Source organism: Podarcis liolepis (assembly GCF_965112155.1).
Source record: "Podarcis liolepis genome assembly, chromosome: 7".
Taxonomy (NCBI): Eukaryota; Metazoa; Chordata; class Lepidosauria; order Squamata; family Lacertidae; genus Podarcis; species Podarcis liolepis.
The window spans coordinates 7,682,145-7,709,833 of record NC_139561.1 but is presented as its reverse complement, the minus strand read 5'-3'; the positions used below and the strand labels follow the sequence as shown (position 1 = coordinate 7,709,833).

The 27,689-nt window shown below is 49.3% G+C and overlaps 1 protein-coding gene across 2 annotated transcripts in view; it reads left to right on the top strand.

Annotated features, from left to right (window-relative positions):
* The first annotated feature begins 729 nt into the window (after nt 1–729).
* The window catches only part of NT5DC4 (5'-nucleotidase domain containing 4), a 44,289-nt gene continuing 17,329 nt past the window's right edge, over nt 730–27,689 (top strand). The window contains exons 1-5 of one of the 2 annotated variants that reach the window (XM_083514289.1): nt 730–1,065; nt 18,442–18,515; nt 20,394–20,511; nt 20,598–20,693; nt 27,566–27,657. In XM_083514289.1, coding sequence (XP_083370415.1) covers nt 962–1,065; nt 18,442–18,515; nt 20,394–20,511; nt 20,598–20,693; nt 27,566–27,657 — 484 coding nt within the window. In that variant the 5' untranslated portion in view covers nt 730–961. Of the gene's footprint in view, nt 1,066–18,441; nt 18,516–20,393; nt 20,512–20,597; nt 20,694–26,531; nt 26,661–27,155; nt 27,658–27,689 lie in introns of those variants that run through there. The other variant, XM_083514290.1, reaches the window with a different exon arrangement.

Below are 27,689 nucleotides of genomic sequence, written 5' to 3'. Positions count from 1 at the left end.
CCACAAATAACCCAGCAATGCATTTTAAATAAAAGCACACATTCTACGCATTTAAAAACACCCTGAATCCCGGACTGTCCACGGCCGGATTTAGAAAGCGATTAGGCCGAATCTGGCCCCCGGCCCTTAGGTTGCCTACCCATGGCATAGAATAGTTGTAGAGATGGAAGGCACCCCAAGGGTCATCTAGTCCAACCCCCTGCAATGCATGAATGCCTCGCCTTTTCTCTGATCTAAAATGCCCCCAAAGCTGCAACATTTCAGGAGAGTCGCTCCAGCCCCTTGATGGCTTTGGTTGCCTTTTTCCGAGCCTGTCCCAATTCTCTCACATCCCTTTGGCAGCGAGAACCGCGGGCAGCCTTCCCAATGCGGTCGCGCCATAGGTTTATGGTGTATAGATCGCCTTATGATCTCAGGATCGCTGGCATGAAACTGCGAGGAACGGAGAGAGGGAGAGGTCCGGCGTGTGTGTGTGTGTTCCAGAGCGCCCGGCGCGCTTCTGGAAAGCGCCTCCGGCGAGCTGCAAATGCGCGCATCTTGCAGAGAGCTCTTTGCAGGATCCCACCCCTTCTCTCTCCCGCCCCACTCTCTCCACCCCAATCAGGCCCGGGAGGGGTCCGCCTGCAGCTGGGATGGCTGCCTGGGAGCAAGAAGAGGACGGGGAGCTGGTGTTTGTGTTTGGTGGGGGGAGAGGCTAAAAATACGCACCGGCAGGAGGAGCAAAGTCCCCGGCAGGGGAGCGCAGTCGTGGCGGGGAGGCGGGGGCGCTGGCCAGCCTGAGCGAGCGGGGCAGCCCTCCAAGCCAAGGCGCAGCAAGGGGGGCCGGGAGGCTATGGGCTGGCGGGGGGCGGGAGGAGGAGGGCCATCAGCTGGGCCGGGCTGATAGCCTCCTATCTCCCGGGTAAAAGGGAGCAGGCCGCCTCCGCGCCGCCTCCTCCTCCGCGCCAGCCGCTGTCAGAGGATGGGCAGCATCGCCAGGGAGCCCGCCGACGGAGCCATGGAGCCCCGCGCCGAGCTGAGCGCCCCCGAGACGCGCGCCCCCATCAAGCGGGACTACCATCACCGGTAAGGGGGCAGCGGGACCATCGGGGCGTGGGGAGGCGCTGCTACCTCCAGACCCAGGGAGAGCATGCCGGGCGGCATCCGTCGAACTGGAGAGCTGGAAGGGGCACCCCAAAGGTCATCCAGTCTAACCCCCCTGCAAGGCAGCAATCACAAGACTCCCAGGCCGATGGCCAGCCAAGGAAGGAGAGTCCGCTACCTTCCTAGGGAGCCCAGGGCCAAGAGGCTGCTGCCAGCTGCTCTGCAGAGTTGGGGGGGGGGCGTAAAAAGGGGGCAGCGGGCTCCCCCTCTGAGCGTGTGGTGCAAGGGAGTGTTTTTGAGTGCGATCTCTTGGCAGTGGCTGTGATGTTTGTTTATCCAGTGGCAGGGAGTTCCTCTGGTCCCCTTTGAGGACGCGGGCGCTTGTTGGGCAGGGGTGGGGGAATATGTCTCTCTTCAGCTGAATATGGTGCGGGGGGGGGGGTCAATGAAGAAAGTGGATTATTGATGGGAGCAGTGCCGCTCCTGCCTCCTCCACCTGCACTCGGAGATATACAATGGTTGCAGATATGATCCCTGGCCAAGTTCAAGGTGTTACTTAACAGCATTTTTACCTGTTACTTAACCAGTTTACCTGCAAGATCACCTCGCCCCATAAACGCCTAATTTGATTGCTTCCAATAGCGGAGCTGACTCTGCCACATAAGACCTAAATACTAGATTTTAGGGTGACAGCACGCTCACTTTGGAACTGCCTGCCTCTTGACAGCAGGCGGACGTCTTCACTGCACTCTTTTCGTTGCCTGCTAAAATCATTTTCATTAGTACAAGCCTACCCAGGTGTTCAGAAAGTGGATGCTAGTCTTAATCGGTTTTTAGTCCATTGCCATTTTAATGTTACGGATGTCTTCAATTATTATTGCTAATTTTTCTTGGCGATAATTTTATCGTTTTATCTCTTTCGTGAACCCCTTGGAGGTTTCTCCTTTACAATCAAGTAGGGTAAAAATGAAATACTGTATTTTTTGCACCATAACACTCACTTTTTTCCTCCTAGAAAGTAAGGGGAAATGTCGGTGCGTGTTATGGAGCGAATGCCTGCGGGTGGCGGGGGGGGGGGATCTGCTGCAGTCGTGAGCAGAGGATCCATGGTTCCCCTTCCTTCCCTCCTCCGTGGTTACAAAGCATGGATCCACATGGATCCTCAGGATTTTTGCATTGGGCTACTCCAAACTCACTGTCAGATCACATGTCTGTGGCCACAGCATGAACCACAAAAATCATATATCCACTATTTCGTTTAGAATATTTTTTTTCTTGTTTTCCTCCTCTAAAAACTACATGCGTGTTATGGTCTGGTGCGTGTTATAGAGCGAAAAATACGGTAAATGAGTGTTACTGGGGACGGGTGAGGAGCAGGCCCTTCCTGGTCAGAGAAGGAAGCTTTGCTGCATCCAAATTGGCCTCTCTTCCACTTCAGGGCTCATTTCCATCTCAAAAGCGCTTTCTGCTCTAATAACTTGTATTCTCTCTCTCCCCCCCCTCCTCCTCTTCTCCTGCCAAGGCCTTTCCTTGCTTTATCCTCCTGCTGGCTCTTTGGGGCCAGGACTACACGCTCCCCCCCCCCCAAAGACAATGTCAGCAGGGAAGTTGCCCTGAAGGCAGAGGACCCAATGGACAGGGAGGCTGGGGGGGGGGAAATGGGGTGTCCCTGGAGGGCGGTCAGTCCTGAACTGCCAAACAGCATTGCAGGCCCAGAATCTCAAGCTGGGGGAGATAGGAGGGGAAGGACTTTACCTTTGGGGTGCTCCCGTATTATTGTTGTCGTCGTCGTTGTTTATTTTAATTTTTGTTACTGTATTTATATCCCACCTTTTTCTCCACAGAGCTCAAGGGGGCATTTATTTATTTTTTAATATTAATTTTTATTAGTTTCTTTTCAACATACCATTTTCAACAGTACTTAAAAATATTTTTACATCTTATTCAATTTTTTTTTTTACTTCCATCAGTCCTGTCTGAAAATGTTCCAGTCTAATCTCTTAGTATACATTGCTTATTTCCCCTGTTACATTTAAAACTCGTAACCAATATCTCTCTTCTTTATCTACTTTGTAGCACTTCATATATTCCTCCTTACAAAACTTCTTGTAGTCCTACTAATGTAATTTGTTGGTTACCATTGCTTTTCAAATAGCTCATATACTTCTTCCAATCTTCTGTAAATCTCTGGCCCTGCAGGTTTCGAATCCTTCCTGTCATTTTGTCCAATTCTGCATAGTCCATTATTTTCGTCCGCCATTCTTCTTTCATTGGAATTTCTTCTTGTTTCCTCAAGGGGGCATTTAATCCCCCACAACAACCCTGTGAGGTGGGTTAGGCTGAGAGGCAGCAAGGGACTGGCCCCAGGTCACATCCAGTGGGCTCTGTGGCTGAGTGGGGAGTTGCACCCTGGTCTCTTGGGTCCTAGTCCAACACTCTAACCACTATGCCACGCTGTCTCTCAACAACAAGGGTCCCTCCTCCCGGCACTGGCGGCTGAATATGCAGCCTAGGTGGGGGTGTCAAAAGATCCCTCCTGAGGCCCTTCTGTGGCAAAGGTGTCGCTGGGCCCTTGTGACATCTCCTTTCTTTCTTTCTTTTCCAATTTTTTAAAAATTAATTTTCCAAAAATTCAAAAACAAACAGACATACAAACATACAGACATCCTGCTTCAATCTTGGTAAAATTATTAAGTGACTTCCTCAAATCCCCTTGGTTGAATTTCATTATACAGTGGTACCTCAGGTTACATACGCTTCAGGTTACAGACTCCACTAACCCAGAAATAGTGCTTCAGGTTAAGAACTTTGCTTCAGGATGAGAACAGAAATCATGCTCCAGCAGTGCGGCAGCAGCAGGGGGCCCCATTAGCTAAAGTGGTGCTTCAGGTTAAGAACAGTTTCAGGTTAAGTACGGACCTCCGGAACGAATTAAGTACTTAACCTGAGGTACCACTGTATATCATCTTAACAGTTTTCCAAAATCAATTTTCTCAAAAAAAATCGCTTGATCACTTAACATCTTTCGTTCTTTCTAATTTCGCTTTAAATATCTTAAATCTTATCCTTACATATTTCAATCCTAAGCCTATCTAATATTTGCAAGCTTTCCCAGTTAAGTTATCTTGACATATTTAGCTAAATAGTCTTTAAATTTCTTCCATTCTTCCTGGTACTCCTCCTCCTCCTGGTCGCGGACTCTTCCAGTCAGGTCGTCCAGCTCCGAAAAATCCATCATCTTTATCTGCCATGTGACATCTCCTTTCAACCGCCAGTAAAGAACCCAGATCAGCCTCATCTGCATTCCGAGAGGGGTTTGGTTCAGATCTGGGTCAGGGAAGCTTGGATTCTTGACGGCACTTTCCTCGCTTCCTTCAGATTCCGCTCACCTCCTGTTGGCAAGGAAGATGGGAGAGACCCTGACCTCGTGGCTTTTCCTGCTTCCCTGTTGCACCCGTGGCTGCCTGCGGGGGGCCTGGTCCGTCAGGGCAAAATGGGGCACTGCCAGCTTCCTAATTTCCACCAGGTGACCCTGGGGGTGCCTTCCTACTCTAGGTAAAGGTAAAGGGACCCCTGACCATTAGGTCCAGTCGCGGACAACTCTGGGGTTGCGGCGCTCATCTCGCTTTATGGGCCGAGGGAGCTGGCGTACAGCTTCCGGGTCATGTGGCCAGCATGACTAAGCCGCTTCTGGCAAACCAGTACAGTGCACGGAAACGCCGTTTACCTTCCCGCCAGAGTGGTACCTATTTATCTACTTGCACTTTGTGCTTTCGAACTGCTAGGTGGGCAGGAGCAGGGACCGAACAACGGGAGCTCACCCCGTCACAGGGATTCGAACCACCGACCTTCTGATCAGCCAGTCCTGGGCTCTGTGGTTTAACCCACAGCGCCACCTGCGTCCCATACCTTTCCAACTCTACAATTGTACAAATCCATGATCGCTCTGTCTCAGCATTCAACTGCAATCTAGAGACCTCTTGGGAGATAGGGAGATGGGGAAGAGGACACCGGCAGGCAGCAAAGCCACCCATTGGGACTGGGGTGGGTGAAGGAGAAGGCCAACCAGAAGAGGAAGACCCAGTGCCATCAGTTTTTGCTTTGTCCCCATCATCAGTGGTGTAGGGTTAGGGGTGAGCAGAGAGCAACCCACGTTTGCCGATGAGACCGAATCGTTTTGGGTAGCTAATGCAAAAAAGGGATTGTGGAGAGCTCCAAAAGAATCTCTCGAAGCTGAGTGAGTGGATTTTAAAAGGGTAAACGGGGTCAGTGGCGTAGCGTGGGGGGTGCAGGGGGGGCTGGCCGCACCGGGCGCAACATCTGGGGGTTAGGGTTAGGGGGCGCAAATCCACGGGTTAGGGGGCGCAAATTACTTGCCTTGCCCCGGGTGCTGACAACCCACGCTACGCCACTGAACGGGGTTCAGCGAAAGCAAGTGCAAAGCAATCTTTTAGATCTTATTCTATAAACTTCCGCAGGAATGAGACCTTGGGGTCGCAGTAGATTGCTTGAGGAAGATGGTGATCCGGTGTGCGGCAGCTGTAAAAATGAAAGGCAGACTCCCTGCTAGGTATCCCCTGGAAAGAAATCGAAACTGCCAGTGATGTAAGGCTGTTATACAAATCTACGGTGTGACCAGATTTGCAATGCTATTCACGATTCTAGCCACCTCACCTATCCAAAGGATATTGCAAGTTGGACAAGTTTCAGAAAGGGGACACCCGAATGATCGAGGTGATGGAGTGAATCCCCTATGCCAGTGGCTTTCAACCAGTGTGTCTTGAATGGTGGCCAGGGGCGCTGCAGGCAACACTAGCCTCTGTCCCTCTTTCCTTCCCTCCCTCCTTAGATGCCCTCTCACATCTCTGCCTCCCAAAGGCTTGCACAGCAGTTTAATGCAGCAGCCCTGGCTACAAGCTCTGCGGGCGAATGATGCCTCTGGGATGATGATGATGATGATGATAAAAAGAAGAAGACCCCTGACCATTAGGTCCAGTCGTGGCCGACTCTGGGGTTGTGGCACTCATCTCGCTTTATTGGCCAAGGGAGCCGGCGTACAGCTTCCAGGTCATGTGGCCAGCATGACTAAGCCGCTTCTGGCGAACCAGAGCAGCGCATGGAAACGCCGTTTACCTTCCTGCCAGAGCAGTACCTATTTATCTACTTGCACTTTGATGTGCTTTTGAACTGCTAGGTTGGCAGAAGCAGGGACCGAGCAATGGGAGCTCACCCATTGCCGGGATTCGAACCGCTGACCTTCTAATCACCAAGTCCTAGGCTCTGTGGTTTAACCCACAGCGCCAATAATAATAAGAATAATTTATTATTTGTACCCCGCCCATCTGGCTGGGTTTCCCCAGCCACTCTGGGCGGCTTCCAACAAAGATTACAAATACATTAAAATGTCACACATTAAAAACTTCCCTGAACAGGTCTGCCTTCAGATGTCTTCTAAAAGTCTGGTAGTTGTTGTTCTCTCACATTTGGGCATTCCACAGGGCGGGCGCCACTACCAAGAAGGCCCTCTGCCTGGTTCCCTGTAACTTGACTTCTCGCAGTGAGGGAACCGCCAGAAGGCCCTCGGTGCTGGACCTCAGTGTCTGGGCAGAATGATGCAGGTGGAGACGCTCCTTCAGGTATACTGGACCGAGGCTGTTTAGGGCTTTAAAGGTCAGCACCAACACTTTGAATTGTGCTCGGAAACGTACGGGGAGCCAGTGTAGGTCAGTGTAGACAGTATTGAGCTCAATGGACCAAAGGTCTAATTCGGTATAAAGCAACTTCTTGTGGCTTTAAAAGGAGGTAAGACAGATTCATGGAGGAGAGAGCTATCAAGGGCTACGTTCTGCCTCCACAGTCAGAGGCAGCAATGCTTCTGAAAGCCAGTTGTTGCCCACCACAGGAGGGGAGAGGGCTCTTGTGTTCGAATCCTGCATGCAGGTTTCCCACTGGGTGGCCACTGTGAGAACAGGAGGCTGAGCTTAGGCCTGATCCAGCAACCTCTTCTGATGTTATTTAAAAAAAAACACCATTATTAACATATAAAACACATACATATACATTTACACAATACACGTACACAACACACTACCTAATTTTCATAACATAAAACATACCTACATTATATAATACCTACCTATACTGTACATATCAACATACCTACACACCTACCCCACACGGACACCCACCACGTGACTTGACTTCCAGCCGTTCTTGTTACACTACTTCATTTTTCCAACTAGCTTAAACGCATTTCATTATTTCTTTAATCTCTTCTTCTATCTTGACTTTACTCTCCTTTCATTCAAATCATTTTCTGGATTCACTCAATATCTGTCAGAAATTCTACTTTTTCCACATAAATGTTGATGTATTCCTTAAAGATAGCCCACTCCTTATTCACTTTTTGTACCATATCTCCTCTTATCCTCCCTGTTAGTTCGGCAATATGGAAGTATTCCATCATTTAAGATAACCAGTCTGTTTTGGTTGGGACGCTGCTGCTTTTCCAATTTTTAGCAATCAATAACCTTGCCGGCGTAGTTGCATACATACCGTATTTTTCGCTCTATAAGACGCACCAGACCACAAGACACACCTAGTTTTTGGAGGAGGAAAACAAGAAAAAAAATATTCTGAATCTCAGAAGCCAGAACAGCAAGCGGGATCGCTGCGCAGCGAAAGCAGCGATCCCTCTTGCTGTTCTGGCTTCTGGGATAGCTGCGCAGCCTGCATTCGCTCCATAAGACGCACACACATTTCCCCTTACTTTTTAGGAGGGAAAAAGTGAGTCTTATAGAGCAAAAAATATGGTAAATGTTGGTCTGACCATTCTTTTTATTTCCTCTGACATGATACCTAGGAGAAATGATTCTGGGTTTTTCCCCCAAATGAAAATCTAAACGTCTTTCTCAGTTCGTTATAGATATTTTCCCAGAATCCCACTATCCCAGAATCCCACTATCAGTATTTTCTGATGTTCTTACGTAATCGTGAGCCATGGAAGTTGCAGGGTCAGCTCTGGGAGCTGTAGGTAAAGTGGTGTCCTGCCAGAGTCAGGACTATTTGCACTGGCTCAAAGCAAACAGGAGGGTCTCTAACCTTTGGCCGGGGCCTCCGCTCACCCTACCAGGATGACTTCTGGCTACACACCTCCTTCCTGGCCTCTCCTGGCGGACCTTGCTTTGGCAAGAGAGGGATCCGTCCCCAAGGGAGGAAAGGTCGCCCTCCTGTGTGGGCACTGCCGGAGCCCATTACATCAGCTGGCACTGGGGGAAGCAGCCAGGGGACCCTTTCCAAACTCTGATAGGGAAGGTAAAGCCACCGCTTATGATGCAAAGCTCTGACGCATGCGCTGAGGTCAGGGCTGTCCCTTGGCCGCTCAAGGCCTTTCTGCTAACACCTCCCTAGGACAGGGTGGACAGGACGAATCACTCCATTCCCAGGGGTTGGACCTGATGACTTCTTGTTGTAAACAATATCTGCCCTTCTTCCCTTATGGGGTATCCAAGAGCCCATATAGAGTCCTTAGGTGGGTTACCTGTCGGTAGGAGAAAATAACAGAGGCCAACCAGAGAATATTGAGAAGCAAAGCAGCTGGTAAGCCTAATCTTTATTGAACTGTTGCAACAGGGTGCTTCCCTCGCACACAGGAAAGGAGGAGGACCCAGAACAAAGGTGTGCCTGCCCTTATATAGACATTTTAAATTCCCTGCCCTGGAGCTCAAGACCACCCCTCCATACATCATACATACATCACAGAAGGGGTGTAACCCAAGACCACCCCCCACATACCTCCATCACAGAAAAGGTGGTTTAAAACAGAAATTTGAATGTTGTTGTTTTTGCCAGGTTATCTGATTGCCTTTCCTGATAGTCTGTCACCCATTAAAATGCGGATTACTCAATTCCTGAGACAATGGGAAGGTTCCCTCACCCCGTCCCTGCTTGCAGAGAAAACATTTGGTCAGTTTGGGAGTCAAAATGGTTTCAGGGCGGTCTTCCTGTGCTGCTCCAGACATGTGGTCCACATAGCTATCATAGCTGTCAACGTTTCCCTATTTTAAAGGGAAATTCCCTTATTCCGAATAGGATTCCTCGCAAGAAAAGGGAAAAGTTGACAGCTATGATATCTATGTATGTGCTTGGTTGGTGCATTTATGAACATTTATTTTATATATATATATATATATATATGCAGGTTTTGGTGTCTTCGGGTGTCTTCCCGTGTAAGAGTTGGGGTGTCTAGGCGACGTTTCGACGAGGTCTCACTCGTCATCTTCAGGCTGGTGCTTTCGGCTTCTTGTTACTGGAACAGAGCGGGATCTCAGTGTTTGAGTTCCTATAAATACTGTAGAGGGGTGTGGTGTATTGCCTCAAAAGTTCTGGGCAGAGGGGAAGTTCCCAGGCTAGTGTTCTTTTCTTCTTTTGTTCCTTAATTACTTGAGGGATATCTTGAGTGATTTCTTGAGTGATATTCTGAGTACCACTTAGGTGGGTCATTAGGTGTGGATTAGTTGCTAAAGCCTTCGTGTCTTGACCTCTTGAATTTGTGAAGAGTTTTTCTGGGAAGATGGCTGTACTGCACTTAGTTGTGCTTTGGCTTGGCTTCGTGTATAGGGGCGAGCTGTGGTTTTGTGCCCTGTGCCAGCCAGATCTGTGTAGGGATTGCAGGGGGGTGCAGCATCCGGAGGTGCCACTATGGTTTGGTTACTGGATGGTGTCTGTAATTTATCTGTGGAGAGGGTCTGGGTTTGGGTCTGGTGTGGTTGATTGGTGGTGGCGTTCTGTGTGCCTCTGGATCTGGTGTCGGTTTTTGTGGGGAGGGCTAATTTCCAGATGTCTGGCAGGCGGGACGTGTCGTCACGCTTGTTCATGTTGTGAGGGTGTTTCTCTATCTCGATGGCTTCCATGATTATTCTCTTGTGGTGATGTTCCATGTTAAAGAGCAATTTGGAATCTGCAAAATTAATTTCGTGTCCTGTTTCTTTCATGTGTTGGAAAAGAGAGGAAGATTTTTCTTCTTTTTTGACGGCATTCTTGTGTTCTGCGATACGTGCATTTATTCGTCTGTTTGTTTGTCCAATGTACGTGGCTGGGCAGACTTTGCAGGGTATTTCATAGACCCCTTGGTTTTCCAACTGGATTTTATCTTTGGGGTTTCTGAGGATATTGGCTATTTTTTGGTTGGTGCAAAAGGCTGTTTTGATATTGTGTTTATGGAGGATTTTGCTAATTTTATCTGTAGTGCCCTTGATATAAGGAAGGAGGGCCATGCCATTGTTTTCTTCCGTGTCTTGGTTTTTGGGGGGTGTTTCTTTTTGGATTAGCTTCTTAACCCTGTTTTGCTGGTATCCATTGGCGATTAACACATTTGAGAGATTCTGTAACTCAGTTGTCAAGTGGTCTTTGTCAGCCAGGCGTTTGGTTCTGGAGATGAGGGTCTTGGCTACGGAGTTTATTTGTGCAGGGTGGTGGTGTGATTGAGCATGTAAGTAGCGGTTGGTGTGTGTTTTTTTCCGGTAGATAGTGTGTCCTAGGGAGCCATCAGGTTTTTTGTAGATTAGGACGTCAAGGAAGGGAAGCTGGTTGTTGGCTTCTATTTCCATAGTGAATTGTATTTTGGGGTGTAGGCTGTTGAGATGTGTGAGGAAGCTATCTAGTTTTTCTTTCCCGTGTGGCCAAATTACAAAGGTGTCGTCAACATATCTGAGCCAAAGTTTGGGTTTGTGTTCTGACTTGTCTAAAGCATTGGTTTCAAAGTGTTCCATGTACAGATTTGCGATGACCGGTGAGAGGGGTGATCCCATAGGTGCTCCTTCTATCTGTTTGTATCTTTGTCCATTGTGGATGAAGTACGTGTTGGTTAGGCAGTGGTTGGTCAGGTCCAGGATGTATTCGGGGGGATTGTATTTGTTTTGGATGGCTGTCAAGGCTTCATTAATGGGCACTTGTGTGAAGAGAGATACAACATCGAAGCTCACAAGTAGGTCATCGGGATGTAGGTTTTGCTTCTTTATTGTTTCTATGAACTGGAAGGAGTTAGTAACGTGTGAAGCGATGGATTCTGCATAGGGCTGAAGTTGCTTAGCGAGAAATTTAGCGAGATTTTGTAGAGGTGAGCCTATGGAGCTGACTATTGGTCTGAGTGGTGTTCCTTCTTTGTGTATCTTGGGGAGACCGTAGAGTTTGGGGCATCTGGATGATTTTTCTCTGGGGATGATTCTTAGCTGGATTTCTTCACTGATAGGAGAGGCTTTTATTTTGGATTTGGTGGTTTTTTCCAGATAGGTGGTGGGATCTGTTTTTATAGGTTGGTAGGTAGGGTCTTGGAGTAGATTTGATAGTTTTGCTTGGTAGTCCGATGTGTTCATCACTACCAAGCATGTGTTCATCACTACCAAGCAAAACTATCAAATCTACTCCAAGACCCTACCTACCAACCTATAAAAACAGATCCCACCACCTATCTGGAAAAAACCACCAAATCCAAAATAAAAGCCTCTCCTATCAGTGAAGAAATCCAGCTAAGAATCATCCCCAGAGAAAAATCATCCAGATGCCCCAAACTCTACGGTCTCCCCAAGATACACAAAGAAGGAACACCACTCAGACCAATAGTCAGCTCCATAGGCTCACCTCTACAAAATCTCGCTAAATTTCTCGCTAAGCAACTTCAGCCCTATGCAGAATCCATCGCTTCACACGTTACTAACTCCTTCCAGTTCATAGAAACAATAAAGAAGCAAAACCTACATCCCGATGACCTACTTGTGAGCTTCGATGTTGTATCTCTCTTCACACAAGTGCCCATTAATGAAGCCTTGACAGCCATCCAAAACAAATACAATCCCCCCGAATACATCCTGGACCTGACCAACCACTGCCTAACCAACACGTACTTCATCCACAATGGACAAAGATACAAACAGATAGAAGGAGCACCTATGGGATCACCCCTCTCACCGGTCATCGCAAATCTGTACATGGAACACTTTGAAACCAATGCTTTAGACAAGTCAGAACACAAACCCAAACTTTGGCTCAGATATGTTGACGACACCTTTGTAATTTGGCCACACGGGAAAGAAAAACTAGATAGCTTCCTCACACATCTCAACAGCCTACACCCCAAAATACAATTCACTATGGAAATAGAAGCCAACAACCAGCTTCCCTTCCTTGACGTCCTAATCTACAAAAAACCTGATGGCTCCCTAGGACACACTATCTACCGGAAAAAAACACACACCAACCGCTACTTACATGCTCAATCACACCACCACCCTGCACAAATAAACTCCGTAGCCAAGACCCTCATCTCCAGAACCAAACGCCTGGCTGACAAAGACCACTTGACAACTGAGTTACAGAATCTCTCAAATGTGTTAATCGCCAATGGATACCAGCAAAACAGGGTTAAGAAGCTAATCCAAAAAGAAACACCCCCCAAAAACCAAGACACGGAAGAAAACAATGGCATGGCCCTCCTTCCTTATATCAAGGGCACTACAGATAAAATTAGCAAAATCCTCCATAAACACAATATCAAAACAGCCTTTTGCACCAACCAAAAAATAGCCAATATCCTCAGAAACCCCAAAGATAAAATCCAGTTGGAAAACCAAGGGGTCTATGAAATACCCTGCAAAGTCTGCCCAGCCACGTACATTGGACAAACAAACAGACGAATAAATGCACGTATCGCAGAACACAAGAATGCCGTCAAAAAAGAAGAAAAATCTTCCTCTCTTTTCCAACACATGAAAGAAACAGGACACGAAATTAATTTTGCAGATTCCAAATTGCTCTTTAACATGGAACATCACCACAAGAGAATAATCATGGAAGCCATCGAGATAGAGAAACACCCTCACAACATGAACAAGCGTGACGACACGTCCCGCCTGCCAGACATCTGGAAATTAGCCCTCCCCACAAAAACCGACACCAGATCCAGAGGCACACAGAACGCCACCACCAATCAACCACACCAGACCCAAACCCAGACCCTCTCCACAGATAAATTACAGACACCATCCAGTAACCAAACCATAGTGGCACCTCCGGATGCTGCACCCCCCTGCAATCCCTACACAGATCTGGCTGGCACAGGGCACAAAACCACAGCTCGCCCCTATACACGAAGCCAAGCCAAAGCACAACTAAGTGCAGTACAGCCATCTTCCCAGAAAAAACTCTTCACAAATTCAAGAGGTCAAGACACGAAGGCTTTAGCAACTAATCCACACCTAATGACCCACCTAAGTGGTACTCAGAATATCACTCAAGAAATCACTCAAGATATCCCTCAAGTAATTAAGGAACAAAAGAAGAAAAGAACACTAGCCTGGGAACTTCCCCTCTGCCCAGAACTTTTGAGGCAATACACCACACCCCTCTACAGTATTTATAGGAACTCAAACACTGAGATCCCGCTCTGTTCCAGTAACAAGAAGCCGAAAGCACCAGCCTGAAGATGACGAGTGAGACCTCGTCGAAACGTCGCCTAGACACCCCAACTCTTACACGGGAAGACACCCGAAGACACCAAAACCTGCATTCCTGTACCCGTGAAAATCTACGAAAGCATATATATATATATATATATATATGACCTCAATTTTTTTCATTGCACTTCTTTCCAATGCTATGATTCTACGATTCTTCACTACTAGCATTTTGTGGCTGACCACGGGGCCTTAATGGCAGCCTTTGTGCCTTGGACGTGGCTGCGTCTCCCCAGTTAAGGAGCTGGCAGGCAGCCTCTGGCAGGCACTGACTCCTTCCCTACAAAGCGGTCAGCTCCCTCCCTCCGTCCCTTGCTCATTCAAGGAATCTGCTTGGAGTCTTCCAACTAGGCCACATTGCATTTAATGTAGAACTTGGAAGCTCCTTTGGAAGAATGTGAGTGTGAGATCTGCTTAGGCGTTTTGTTAGCAAGGAGGATTAGTTTCTAGACCTCATGGTACGGGGGGGAAGCCCTCCCCCAAAGGCAGGGTTGGTTTCAGCTTGTGAAGGGGTGGGAATTTAAGCAGTTAGGTAAAGGGACCCCTGACCGTTAGGTCCAGTCGCGGACAACTCTGGGGTTGCGGCGCTCATCTCACTTTACTGGCCGAGGGAGCCGGCAGACAGCTTCCGGGTCATGTGGCCAGCATGACTAAGCCGCTTCTGGCGAACCAGAGCAGTGCACGGAAATGCCGTTTACCTTCCCGCCGGAGCGGTACCTATTTATCTACTTGCACTTTGACGTGCTTTCAACGGGAGCTCACCCCATCGCGGGGGATTCAAACCAGCGACCTTCTGATCGGCAAGCCCTAGGCTCTGTAGTTTAGACCACAGTCCCACCTGTGTCCCACAGCAGTTAAAGGTAAAGGGGACCCCTGACCATTAGGTCCAGTCGTGACCGATTCTGGGGTTGCAACGCTCATCTCGCTTTATTGGCCGAGGGAGCCGGCGTACAGCTTCCGGGTCATGTGGCCAGCATGACTAAGCCGCTTCTGGCGAACCAGAGCAGAGCACGGAAATGCCGTTTACCTTCCCGCCGGAGTGGTACCTATTTATCTATTTGCACTTTGACATGCTTTCGAACTGCTAGGTGGGCAGGAGCAGGGACCGAGCAACGGGAGCTCACCCCGTCGCGGGGATTCGAACTGCCGACCTTCTGATCGGCAAGCCCTAGGCTCTGGGGTTTAGGCCACAGCGCCACTCGTGTCCCACAGCAGTTAGGGATGCTCAAAAAAGACTTCAGGGAACACATTGCTGAAACATTAAGACCACCAACCAGAAGCTCTTCAAATATATTAGCAGCAGGAAACCATCTAGAGAGGCAGTTGGATGACAAGGGAGTCAAAGGAGGATAAGGAAATTGCTGAGACGCTGAATGAGTTACTTGCATCAGTCTTCACAATGCAGGATGTTGGACACACCCCAGGGCCTGAACTAACTTTTGCAGAAGGTGAGTTAGTAGGTAGGGCAGGTCAAGTTCTAGGCCTAGTGGTCATTAAGTGTTCTTGTGCTTGAATCCTGCAAGCTGGTTTCCCACAGGTTGGCCATTGAGAGAACAGGATGCTAGAATAGATGGGGCTTTGGCTTGATCTAGCAGGCTGTTCTTCTCCTCAAGGAACCCAGGAGGTAGTTGGCAGGACCGGAAGCCCACAGCAGGGTGGCGTGGGAAGGGGTGATCTCACCAAGAGGGATGCTGAAGAGTGGATGGCCTTTTCCCTTTCAAGAAAATGACCTTTGCCACCCCGGGAATATCGACCCAGCCAGCTGCAGCAACCCGGCCCCCAAACAAGCCACAGGGACTTCCAGATGCTGTGATTATTGGGCACTCATCCTGATTAAGGACTCCTCTTCCCATATGAACCTACCTGGTCCGCCTGAGATCATCTTCTGAGGCCCTTTCTTGTGTGCCTCCTCCTTGAGAGGTCCGGAGGGTGGCAACACGAAAACGGGGTCTCCTCTGAAGTGGCTCCCCATCTGTGGAATGCTCTCCCCAGGGAAGTTCGCCTGGCACCTTCATGATACACTTTTAGGCACCAGGCAAAAACATTCCTTTTTAACCAGGCCTTTGCTTGATTTGATTGACATCCTATGCCCTTTTAAAATGATTTTTTTTAGGGGGTGTGTGTTATTGGGTTGCTGTTTTTAATTTTATTTTGATTATGCATTTTGTGGTTTTATATTTTGATTTTGTTCTCTGAACCGCCCTGAGACCCCCAGGTATAGGGCAGTATATAAATTCAATATAATAATAATAATAATAATAATAATTTATTGTTATGTACTGAAGTTCCCACCCTGGGCCAGCAGGGAGATACTGTAGATAGTTTTCACTCAGGTCCACATATGCAAATAAGGGATTGAAAGTGACGTTCAGTGATTGGATAGTTACAGAAAGTGGTTACAGCTGCGTTGTACTGGAGCTCTATATAAGCAGGCTGGCTGAACCCTTCCGTTCAGTTCTGTTCTGGCCTGTGAATAAACAAGAGCTGTTTGAAGAATCGCTGTGTCGTCTGATATGTTCACCCACAACTTAACACTGGCGACGAAGGTGGGATCGATGGGCATCAGAGCACAGCCAGATGCAGCCACCCTCTGAGCTGTGCTGAATCACTGAGCTGAAACACCGAGCGAAATAATAATAATAATAATAATAATAATAATAATAATAAGAAGAAGAAGAAGAAGAAGAAGAGCATATGCTGGATCAGGCCAGCGTCCTGCTCTCAAGGTGGCCAGCCAGTTGCCCATTGTGGGAAACTCACACCCCTGATCCAACAGAGGTCCGTCTTCTGCTCTTGGTGCTATAACCTGCCAACTCCAAGAGGGAGTTTGCCACTTGGATTGCAAGCTCTGGGCAAGTTTGTGGCTCCTCCTGGCCAGTCAGTGCAGGGTGTGGGACTCTGCCCTGGTGGTCCTGGAGATTCACCTGGCAGAGTGAAAAGATAACTGCTTCTTCGCCCATCCCTGTGGGCCTCTTCCCGAATTCAAGAGGCTCTGATGTATGCTGTCTACTCCTTCCGCCATAGCTGTCAACCATCCCTTATTTGGCGGGAAAGTCCCTTATCCCAGCGCCGTGTCCCGCTGCTGTCCCTTATTGATGATGTCCCTTAAATTTCCCAGGTTTCAAAGGAAGCAGCTCCTCTCCCTCCCTCCCTGTTGGCCAGGGAGGAGAGAGGCTCCAGCTGTGTTGCTTGGCTGCATTGCTTACCCAATAAGGAGTCTAAGAATGACTGGGGGGTGGAGCTTGCATGCATTGTGCTGATCAAATCGGCCGCATTGCCTGGGGACTTGCCTTTGCTCAGCGCTTCCCAGCGGAGAGGTGGTTTTCCTTGCTGCATCCCCTTTGCCGGGTTGCTGCGCTGTGGGAACCACCGCTTGAGGCTTCGTTTGGCTGCTGGCTGGGCTTTCTGCCTTTGGCTCGGAGGGGCTCAGAAGTTGAACATACCTGTGCCCGGAAAATCCCTTATTTTGGCTGCTGATCCCTTATTTTCAAGGCTGCTGGTCCCTTATTTTCAAATCTGTAAGTTGACAGCTATGCCTTCCGCGCAGTGGGGAGACCCCCGGGGGAGAAAAGAGAAGAGCAGCGTTTTGCCTAGGCGCCTTTGGAAGCAACAGTTGGGCAATTGCAGAGCCCCAGTAATGATTCTCAGTATCATAAAACATAATTAGAAAATGCCTGGGATGCCTGTGGCAGAACCCTCGCTCAGTGTCAGGAAATGTGGGTGGGAGAGAGGAGCCCGCCTTTTCTGGAAGGCTGTGAGTGTATAAGGGCTGGCGGATGTATTAAAAACTCCTTTGCGAGCTGGTCTGGGTCCCGAGATCTCGCATTGGGGAATCTTTCAGTGAATGTTAGGTTCACGTGGGGTGTGTGTGTTAAATAGGGAAGGCTGAGTTTCATAGCTCATAAATCCCTGTAATGGGAAACTTGTTGACACAGCCTGCCCAGGAGCCCTGCTAATGTTACACAGCTACGCTTAGTGCCCTCCAGGCCAGCTCCCTCCCTCTCTGTGCATCAACGATGCTGTGAGGCTCATCACACAGAGCCACCCAGGACCAGCAGCCACGAGTCAGGCTTGGGTGTGCAATAAGGTAAAGGTAAAGGGACTCCTGACCATTAGGTCCAGTCGTGGCCGACTCTGGGGTTGCGGCGCTCATCTCGCTTTACTGGCCGAGGGAGCCGACGTACAGCTTCCGGGTCATGTGGGCAGCATGACTAAGCCGCTTCTGGCGAACCAGAGCAGCGCACGGAAACGCCATTTACCATCCCGCTGGAGTGGTACCTATTTATCTACTTGCACTTTGATGTGCTTTCGAACTGCTAGGTTGGCAGGAGCAGGGACCGAGCAACGGGAGCTCACCCCACTGTGGGGATTCGAACTGCCAACCTTCTGATCGGCAAGTCCTAGGCTCTGTGGTTTAACCCCCAGCGCCACCCACATCCCTGGGTGTGCAACAGGTGCAGTGAAAAAAAATGGAAACCTGAAGAAATTTGATGCATGGGGGTCTTCCAGGAAGCTTGGGCCATTTTGTCCAACCCCCTGATCTACAATTTGCACTCAGAACTCAGGGCTCTCCGTAGCCAAATGACCTCCAAGTGAGACTCGGAGTAACTGGAAGATGGTTGGGCTTTCTCAATCTCAAAAGGACTCTGTGCCAGCGAAGGCAGAGAGTGGAGTGTGTGTACCTTTCGAAAGATTGTTTGGGTAGAAAACCTCCATGACACTGCATCCCAGTTTCCTAGGTCCTTTCCAGACAAAGCACAGCCGATTAGATGGGACACCCAAATTGCCGGCAAGTCAGGGGGCAGATTGTGGCTCTTGGGAACCTCATGACACGGCCTCTCCTTTTCAGGATCTTTGTGAACCGGAGTCTGGCGCTGGAAAAGATCAAATGTTTCGGCTTTGACATGGACTACACTCTCGCAAGTAAGTAAGAGGCCACCAGAAAACAAGCTTGCCCTATCTTCCATGTGACACAAAGGAGATGGGGAACAGACCCCTGTAAATTTTAAGCTGAGGAACCAGATGATAAAAGTTGTGCCCCAAGATGGCCAAAAACTCTTGTTTTTATACTTTAATTTTTCCTTTCTGAATCACTTTGAGCTATTTTTGTGAAAAAGCAACTAATAAAGGGGATATACCGAGTCCTTGGGGGAGTTGGGCTGTCAAAGTCAACCCCCCATTTTTTTTTCTTATATCAAATACCAATACTAAATGGTTCCTCCCTGTTCAGGGGCAGTCTACCTCTGAGTATACAAGCAACAGGGGAAAGTTAGCCTGGCTTGGGTGGGACACCGGGCTGCAGTTCTTGTCCACATTGCATAGATACTTCATTTTGATTGCTTTCTAAAATTTGCTTGTTTGTTTATTTATTATTTCATAAATTTTTTGCACCGCTTGACTGTAGGAAAATCGAAGCGATTTTCAAAGAAGCCCCCAAACAAACAAAACACACACACACACAAAACCACAACACTAAGAAAATTAACAATAATTTAAGACATTGTTAAAATAGCAATAATAACAATTGTTTAGGCTTGTTCATAATTCCATGACACAGAATAAAAGTAGAATCCAGTTGCTACTCCAATAACTCTAGAATATCCAAAGCAAGATGATGAAAAAGAATTTGAGGATATTGACAAATACGGAAGTGCAAATGGAAGTTTGCTTTATTTAGCAAGCCTATCCAGACCTGACATAACAAATGCAACTAACATGCTTAGCAGAAAAACGCCCAAGCTTATAACGAGTGGTTCCTTTAAAGTATCCTAAAACACGTTTCATTGCATTCCAATCTTGCTGTATTGGCTTGGACATTTTTCTGCTAAGTACATTAGTTGCATTTGATATGTCAGGCCTGGATAGGTTTGCTAAATAAAGCCAACTTCCAGTTGCATTTCTGTATTTGTCAATATCCTCAAATTTTTTTTCATCATCTTGCTTTGGATATTCTAGAGTCATTGGAGTAATCATTGCAAAGGGGGGAAAAGACCACCAGGCTGTATTTGATAGATGGGGCCCAAGATTTCCTGAGTTTGCTTTGCAACTTTTTTTTTGGGGGGGGGGGGGAGTCAAACCAGCCTGCAAAGTTAAACCCAGGAAATGCCTCCCCCAAAGGGCTGGATTTAGGTTTGATGAGGCCCTAAGCTACTGAAGGTAATGGGGCCCTTTATATGTCCAACTGTCCTTTGTCAACAACAAATCGTCGCTGTTTTTTGTGCCGAATATATATGCTATATGGTAATTTATGGACCTAACAGGTATCTAAAGCCATTTGCACATAACAAAATATGTATTTTATCAAAGTACAGTCATACCTCGAGTTGAATGAGCTTTGGGTTGAGCGCGTTCGAGTTGCGTTCCGTGGCAACCCGGAAGTAACAGAGCACGTTACTTCCGGGTTTCGCCGCTTGCGCATGCGCAGATGCTCAAAATGACGTCATGTGCATGCGCGGTAGCGGCGAAACGCAACCCACACATGTGCAGACGCGTCTTGCGTTCCATTTGGGATGCGAACGGGGATCCGGAACGGATCCCGTTTGCATCCTGAGTTACCACTGTAATTGTTGAACTGAAATACAATTAAGAAGAAGTATATTAATAGTGAAATACACACTGTCGCTGTATGTAAGTTTTATTTTATTTGTTTTTTATCTTATATTTTGGAAATGTACATTCAGGGTTTTTTTCCCCTTAAAATTTTTTTGGGGGGCCCCCAAGAGCGTGGGGCCCTAAGCTATAGTTTGTTTAGCTTATCTGTAAATCCAGCACTGCTCCCTAAATTGCCTTTTGCCTCTGCAGTGTACAAATCTCCGGACTACGAGGAGTTGGCTTTTGAGCTGCTGCTGGAGCGCTTGGTGTCCATTGGCTACCCCCATGAGATCCTGGAGTATAGATACGACCCCACTTTCCCCACCAGGTAAGGGAGCAGCGATGCCTTGGCAGCCCAGAGGTGGCCAGGGGGAAAGGACCCACTCTCCTCACCCGCCCTCTCTTCTTCCTCAGGGGCCTCGTATTTGACGCCATGTACGGGAATTTGCTGAAGGTGGACTCCCACGGGAACCTACTGGTCTGTGCCCACGGCTTCCGCTTCCTCAAAGGGTAGGTGACGTCCTCCAACACAAGCAGAACCACATAACACCGGGCCTGAGAGATCTGCATTGGCTCCCAGTACGTTTCCGAGCACAATTCAAAGTGCTGGTGTTGACCTTTAAAACCCTAAACGGCCTCGGTCCTGTATACCTGAAGGAGCGTCTCCACCCCAATTGCTCAGCCCGGACACTGAGGTCCAGCACTGAGGGCCTTCTGGCGGTTCCCTCACTGCGAGAAATTTCTTCCAGTCTTTTAAGAAATACTTGGTCTTCCTGGTTTCTGATCTTTCATGGCAATCTTGCCATTTCTGCATTTTCCATCAGTTTGGTTTGCCATTCTTCTCTGGTCGGTATTTCTCCTTCTTTCCATCTCTGGGCTAGAAAGCCTTCTTGCTGCCATCGTTGCATACATAAATCTTTTATTTTCTTTTGGTAGGTCCTCACCTATTCTACCTAACAGAAAAGCCTCTGGTTTTTTAATAAAAGTTTTCTTTAGTTCATTATATATCATTTCCCAGAAAGCTTTTACTGCCCCACAGGACCCCACCACATATGATAAAAAGGTACCTTCTTTTCTTTTACATTTCCAGCACAAATTTGAGCTGCTTCTGTACATTTCCACAATTGTACTCGGAGTCAGGTACCAACAATACATTGTTTTCATATAATTTTCTTTCAACGAACAGCAGGCCATAAACTTCAGGTCCTGTCTCCATAACCTTTCCCATGATGAAAATTGTATATATTGGACTACTGCAATGCGCTCCACATGGGGCTACCTTTGAAGGTGACTCGGAAACTGCAATTAATCCAGAATGTGGCAGCTAGACTGGTGACTGGGAGTGGCCGCCGGGACCACATAACCCTGGTCCTGAGAGATCTGTATTGGCTCCCAGTACATTTCCGAGCACAATTCAAAGTGTTGGTGCTGACCTTTAAAGCCCTAAATGGCCTCGGCCCAGTATACCTGAAGGAGCGTTTCCACACCCATCGTCCTGCCCGGACACTGAGGTCCAGCGCCGAGGGCCTTCTGGCGGTTCCCTCATTGCAAGAAGTGAGGTTACAGGGAGCCAGACAGAGTGCCTTCTCAGTAGTGGCCCCCGCCCTGTAGAACGCCCTCCTAGCAGATGTCAAGACAATAAACAACTATTTTACTTTTAAATGACAACTGAAGGCGGCCCTGTTTAGGGAAGTTTTTAATGATTGACACTGTATTGTTTTTAATATTCGGTTGGAAGCTGCCCAGAGTGGCTGGGGAAACCCAGCGAGATGGGTGGGGTATAAATAATAAATTATTGTTATTATTTATTATATTACAGTGGTGCCCCGCAAGACGAATGCCTCGCAAGACGGAAAACCTGCTAGACGAAAGGGTTTTCCGTTTTGGAGGTGCTTCGCAAAACGAATTTCCTATGGGCTTGCTTCGCAAGACGAAAATGTCTTGCGAGTTCCTGCGGGGTTTTTTCCCTCCCCCCCCTTTTCCCAAGCTGCTAAGCCGCTTAACAGCTGATCTGCTAAGCCGCTTATCAGCTGATCCGCTAAGCCGCTAAGCAGCTTATCAGCTGATCTGCTAAGCCGCTAAACCGCTTATCAGCTGATCCGCTAAGCCCGCTAAGCCGCTAATAGCACTAATCCGCTAAGCCGTCAATGGGCTTGCTTCGCAAGACGAAAAAACCGCAAGATGAAGAGACTCGCGGAACGGATTCTTTTCGTCTTGCGAGGCACCACTGTATAACCAAAATCTCTTGCTCAGTGTATCACCACTGAATTAACTTCTTCATCTTTAGTAAACCATTCTGATTCTATGATTCTTCCAGGAAGAGCCCAGCCGCGTTGAGGTCTGGGCGGGGGGAGCTGCTATGGAGGGGGGCAAGTTGGTTGCTCAGTCCCCATCCGGATGGGGCTTCTGTCCACTGGGGGGCTGTTGCAAAGAGGCTGCCACCGCTGAGCTTGCAGAGGGAAACCAGGGCAGTGGGTGCGAAGGGCCCCCTCTGTATCTCCCTCCTTCCTGGCTGCAAGAGCTCTCCGAAGGTCATCTAGCTGCAGGAATTTTAAGCTAAGCTATCCCTGACAGGTGGCTCTCCAACCTCTGTTTAGAAACCTCCACCACCTTCTGAGGAAGTCCATTCCATGGCCAAACAGCTCTTACTGCCAGGAAGTTCTTCATTCTTTTGCCACGTGCTGCTTGTGGGATGTGGATGGGTCCATTATTATTATTATTATTATTATTATTATTATTATTATTACTACAGTGAACGCTCAGGTTGCGAACGTGATCCGTGCGGGATCACAGAATCATAGAATCATAGAGTTGGAAGAGACCACAAGGGCCATCGAGTCCAACCCCCTGCCAAGCAGGAAACACCATCAGAGCACTCCTGACATATGGTTGTCAAGCCTCTGCTTAAAGACCTCCAAAGTAGGAGACTCCACCACACTCCTTGGCAGCAAATTCCACTGTCGAACAGCTCTTACTGTCAGGAAGGTCTTCCTAATGTTTAGGTGGAATCTTCTTTCTTGTAGTTTGGATCCATTGCTCCGTGTCCGCTTCTCTGGAGCAGCAGAAAACAACCTTTCTCCCTCCTCTATGTGACATCCTTTTATATATTTGAACATGGCTATCATATCACCCCTTAACCTCCTCTTCTCCAGGCTAAACATGCCCAGCTCCCTTAGCCGTTCCTCATAAGGCATCGTTTCCAGGCCTTTGACCATTTTGGTTGCCCTCCTCTGGACACGTTTCAGTTTGTCAGTGTCCTTCTTGAATTGTGGTGCCCAGAACTGGACACAGTACTCCAGGTGAGGTCTGACCAGAGCAGAATACAGTGGCACTATTACTTCCCTTGATCTAGATGCTATACTCCTATTGATGAGGCCCAGAATTGCATTGGCTTTTTTAGCTGCCGCGTCACACTGTTGGCTCATGTCAAGTTTGTGGTCAACCAAGACTCCTAGATCCTTTTCACATGTACTGCTCTCAAGCCAGGTGTCACCCATCTTGTATTTGTGCCTCTCCTTTTTTTTGCCCAAGTGCAATACTTTACATTTCTCCCTGTTTAAATTCATCTTTAACCCGCAGCATTCACAACCTGTGTCTGCACACCCGTGGGTTGCGTTTCGGCACTTCTGCACATGCGCAAAGCGCAATTTAGTGCTTCTGCAAATGGATGGGTCTTTAACCTTCCCTCTGTGGGTTTTCCTACAGTAGGGTTACCAGATTTTTTCCAATGAATCCGGGGACGCTTTAATTAATTAATTAATCACTACACATTCAGGATGGTGATGCTGCAGCGATGGCGGGGACAGAGGGGCGGCTGCTGTCTTGACCACAACCGCCACGTTTTCCCTTCCTCCAAGGCTTCTATTTCTTTTCTCCATAAGCCTGGGCAGCCCCTGACTTGTTGGTTCTTTGGTGGTGGTGGTGGGGAAGCGGTGCGCAGTGGGTCAGGCAGGGAAGGCGGAGAAGGAGGGCTGAGAGCGACAGCAAGGCTCGGGCAGCGCGATGCCTCCCTTCCCATCAGAGCAGCCCCAATCCCATTCCTACTTGCGTGCAAGCAGAAGGGGCAGGGATCCCTCAGCTGGGAAGGGAGGCTTCACACTGCCTTTTGGAGCAGCCCCATCCCAACTCCTACTTGCGTGCAAGCAGGAGGGGGCAGGGATCTCTCAGGCAGCACAGTGCCTCCCTTCCCATCAGAGCAGCCCCAATCCCATTCCTACTTGTGTGCAAGCAGGAGGGGGCAGGGATCCCTCAGCTGGGAAGGGAGGCTTCCCGTTGCCTAACTGAGAGATCCCTGCCCCCTCCTGCTTGCACACAAGTAGGAGTTGGGAGGCTGCTCCGATAGGCAGCACAAAGCCTCCCTTCACAGCTTAGTTACTGGGGTCAGAGAAGGTGGAGGCAGCCCGGAAACTGCATCTTAGAGCCCCTGCGCCACCATCACATGGGGACTTCTGAGCAGCTCCTGAAGCCAGCCAGAGCCAACTGCTCTGGGCTGCTGAGACTGCCTTCTGCGTTTCCTGGGGACATTAGATGAAATCCGGGGACATTCCGGGGATGGAATTTGTCTGGGGACTTATTCGCAAATCCGGGGACTGTCCCCTGGAAATGGGGACGTCTGGTAACCCTATCCTACAGGGCCAGAGGTGGCAGTCACCTTCTCAGGTAGGAGCAGCTGGCATGACCTTGGCGGTAGCTTCAGTTTGCCCCTTGGAAAGCTGTTATACCTCTCCCTCTCCCCCCCCCCCAGCACATTCCTGCCTTGCATTGTTCTGATATCTGGGATGGTTCTTTGCCCTCTACTGCACCCAGGGCCGGGCAGGAAGGAGAAGGGACCCATGGCAAGGTCACTCCCTGCCCCCATGTCTCCCCAGAGCTTCCCAAGCTCTGGGCATCCAAATCACCAGCCGGGCATTTGCTTGCAGTGAACCAAGAACCCTTCGAGGTGTGTCCAAAGGGACCATGCTCTCGCAGTGGCCAGCCAGGGAGTCGGAATTCTGCAAGCAGGATTCGAACGCAGAGCAACTCTCCCCGCTCCTGTGTTGCTGGTATTCAGGAGGAGGCAGAACACAGCTCTGGTGGCCGCCAGTAGCCCTCTCTGCCATGAATTTGCCCAATCCAGGAGGCAGGATTGCTGCCTTTTCAGGATCAAGGCCCCATATCTCCCCTTTCCTAGGGTCAGATAATTGGCGTTGCTTTGCCCTTGCCCCCTTCCCTGCCAATTTCAAGGTCTCTGCCATTCTGAGAGCAGAACCAGCGCCCTCTTTGCCCTCCCTGCCAGCAAGATGCCCCTGCTCTCTCTTTCCCCACGGAGGTGCCCCCCCCTCTGTTTTTGTCCCTGGAACAGGCTGAGAATAGCTATTGCAGGCGGTCCAGCCTGCAGGAGGGGGAGGCTGCAGTTGGGGGGGGGGGATAGTTCCCAGCTGCTGTCATGATGCTAAATCCTGCCCAGATGACTTTCCCTTTCCTATAGCGCGGATACTTCCCTAAGTGCCAGGCTTATTGTCCCTGGATCGCACCAGCCCTGGCGTCCCTCCTGATGCCACGGGGCACAGATCCCTCTTGCCTGAAACTAGGACAGGGTTGGGCAGCTGGGGGTGCAAGGAATTGGCAGAGAAATGGGGAAGCCCCAAATTAGACATTGGTTCGAAGGCAGGCAGAGCCTCCGTCAGTCGGGGAAAGCTGGGCTGCAAGGAGGCCCAGCTGATCACTGGGAAACAGGAAGAGACAGCGTGGTGCAGTGGTTAAAGTGTCGGATTGTGACCTGGGGGACCGGGGTTCAGTTCCCCACTCAGTCACAAAGTTCGCTGGGCATGACCTTGGGGGTCAGTCCCTGCCCCTCGGTGCTACAGGGAAAAAGGTGGGACGGAAATAAATAAACTTAGAAAGGCGATGGCAGCCAAAGTGGAGGGCATTCTGCTGCCCCCCCCCCCGCCATCCAAGAGGGGGGCCTGGTATGGACAGAGTGGCCGGGAAGACTTCCCCCCTCTTTCTCTTCTAAGAGCAAAACAGGGTTTCCGTGGGTCCAGAGCCAGCTTGTCACTCACCTGGCATCAGGTGACATCAGGTGCAGGGCAGGTAAGACACAGCTGCCAGGGAACCATCTGGCCACACAAGCCTCCCCCCTGCTTCCATCACGGCTTTCAGCAGGGAGCAGAATGTCCACCTGAGGTCAAGTGGTTGACAAGTGACCCATAGGTCAGTGATTAACCGGAACCCTAAGATACAACACTGCCAAATGACGGACAGGCTATTCAGGAGGTTCGCACAACATATAATTTAATTTTCCACCGCAGGGTTTAGAAAAATTCATGGAGGAGAATGTTATTTATTAACTGTGATTATATATGATGATATTATTCTCCTCCATGAATTTATCTAAACCCCGTGGTGGAAAATCAAATTACATGCTGCATGAACCTGCTGAGAAGCCTGTCCATCAGTTTGGAGGGGTGGGAGATGAAGTTCGAATTTCATTTCACCGTATTTTTCGCCCTATAGGACGCACCTGACCATAGGACGCACCTTGTTTTAGAGGGGGAGAACAAGAAAAAAAAATTCTCCCCCTCTCTGCGCAGCGCCCCTTCAGCGAAGCGGCAGGAGAAATGAAGCCCCTTCCATTTTTCCTCCCGCTTAGCTGAAGGGGTTCTGCGCCTTAGCTGAAGGGGCACCTACCCTTCAGCGAAAGGAACCTGAAGCCTCTGGAGTGCAGCGGGAGCTCCCACCGTGCTCCGGAGGCTTCAGGCGGCTATCTGGAGAGCGAGAGGGGTCGGTGTGCACTGACCCCTCTCGCTCTCCAGGCTTCAGCGAAAGCAACGCAAAGCCTCCGGAGCGCAGAGGGAGTGCTCCCTCCGCGCTCTGGAGCTTTGCGTTGCTACAGCGAAACGCCAAGGAGCCTGCACTCGCTCCATAGGACGCACACCCATTTCCCCTTAATTTTTGGAGGGGAAAATGTGCGTCTTATAGAGCGAAAAATAGGGTATATACTGCCCCATCTGAAAGGAGCTCAGAACAGCAAGGCAGTCACAATGGAGTGTGTATGTATCTCTCTCTTTCCGTGTGTAATCTCTCCTGCTGGGGAGCCCAGTTGGGGAGAGTCTGCCTTTGTTCTCCCACCCAGTTTGAGGGTTTCTCATCCATGTGGGATGCTGGATTTACTGGGTCCCCTCTGGCCCAATCCAGCTGCCAGCCAGGGGGCAGCGGTGAGCAACGGAGCCCCCAATTCACCGCTCCCTTTGTGCACAGCCTTACTCTCAAAACCTCTGAACGGAGATGGAGGTTTGGGGTTCCCAGTCTGCTGGTTCCTTCCAGCCCCCCTCACCTGCTTCCCCTTTGCACATCCCCCACCTCATGCCTGTGTGCTGTCCCCTCCCCCTCCCTGCTTTTAGGGCTGAGATCTGGAATTATTACCCCAACAAGTTCATCCAGAGGGATGACATGAAGAGGTTCCACATCCTGAACACGTTATTCAACTTGACAGGTGAGTGCAGATGGGGGAGACAGCGATTGATG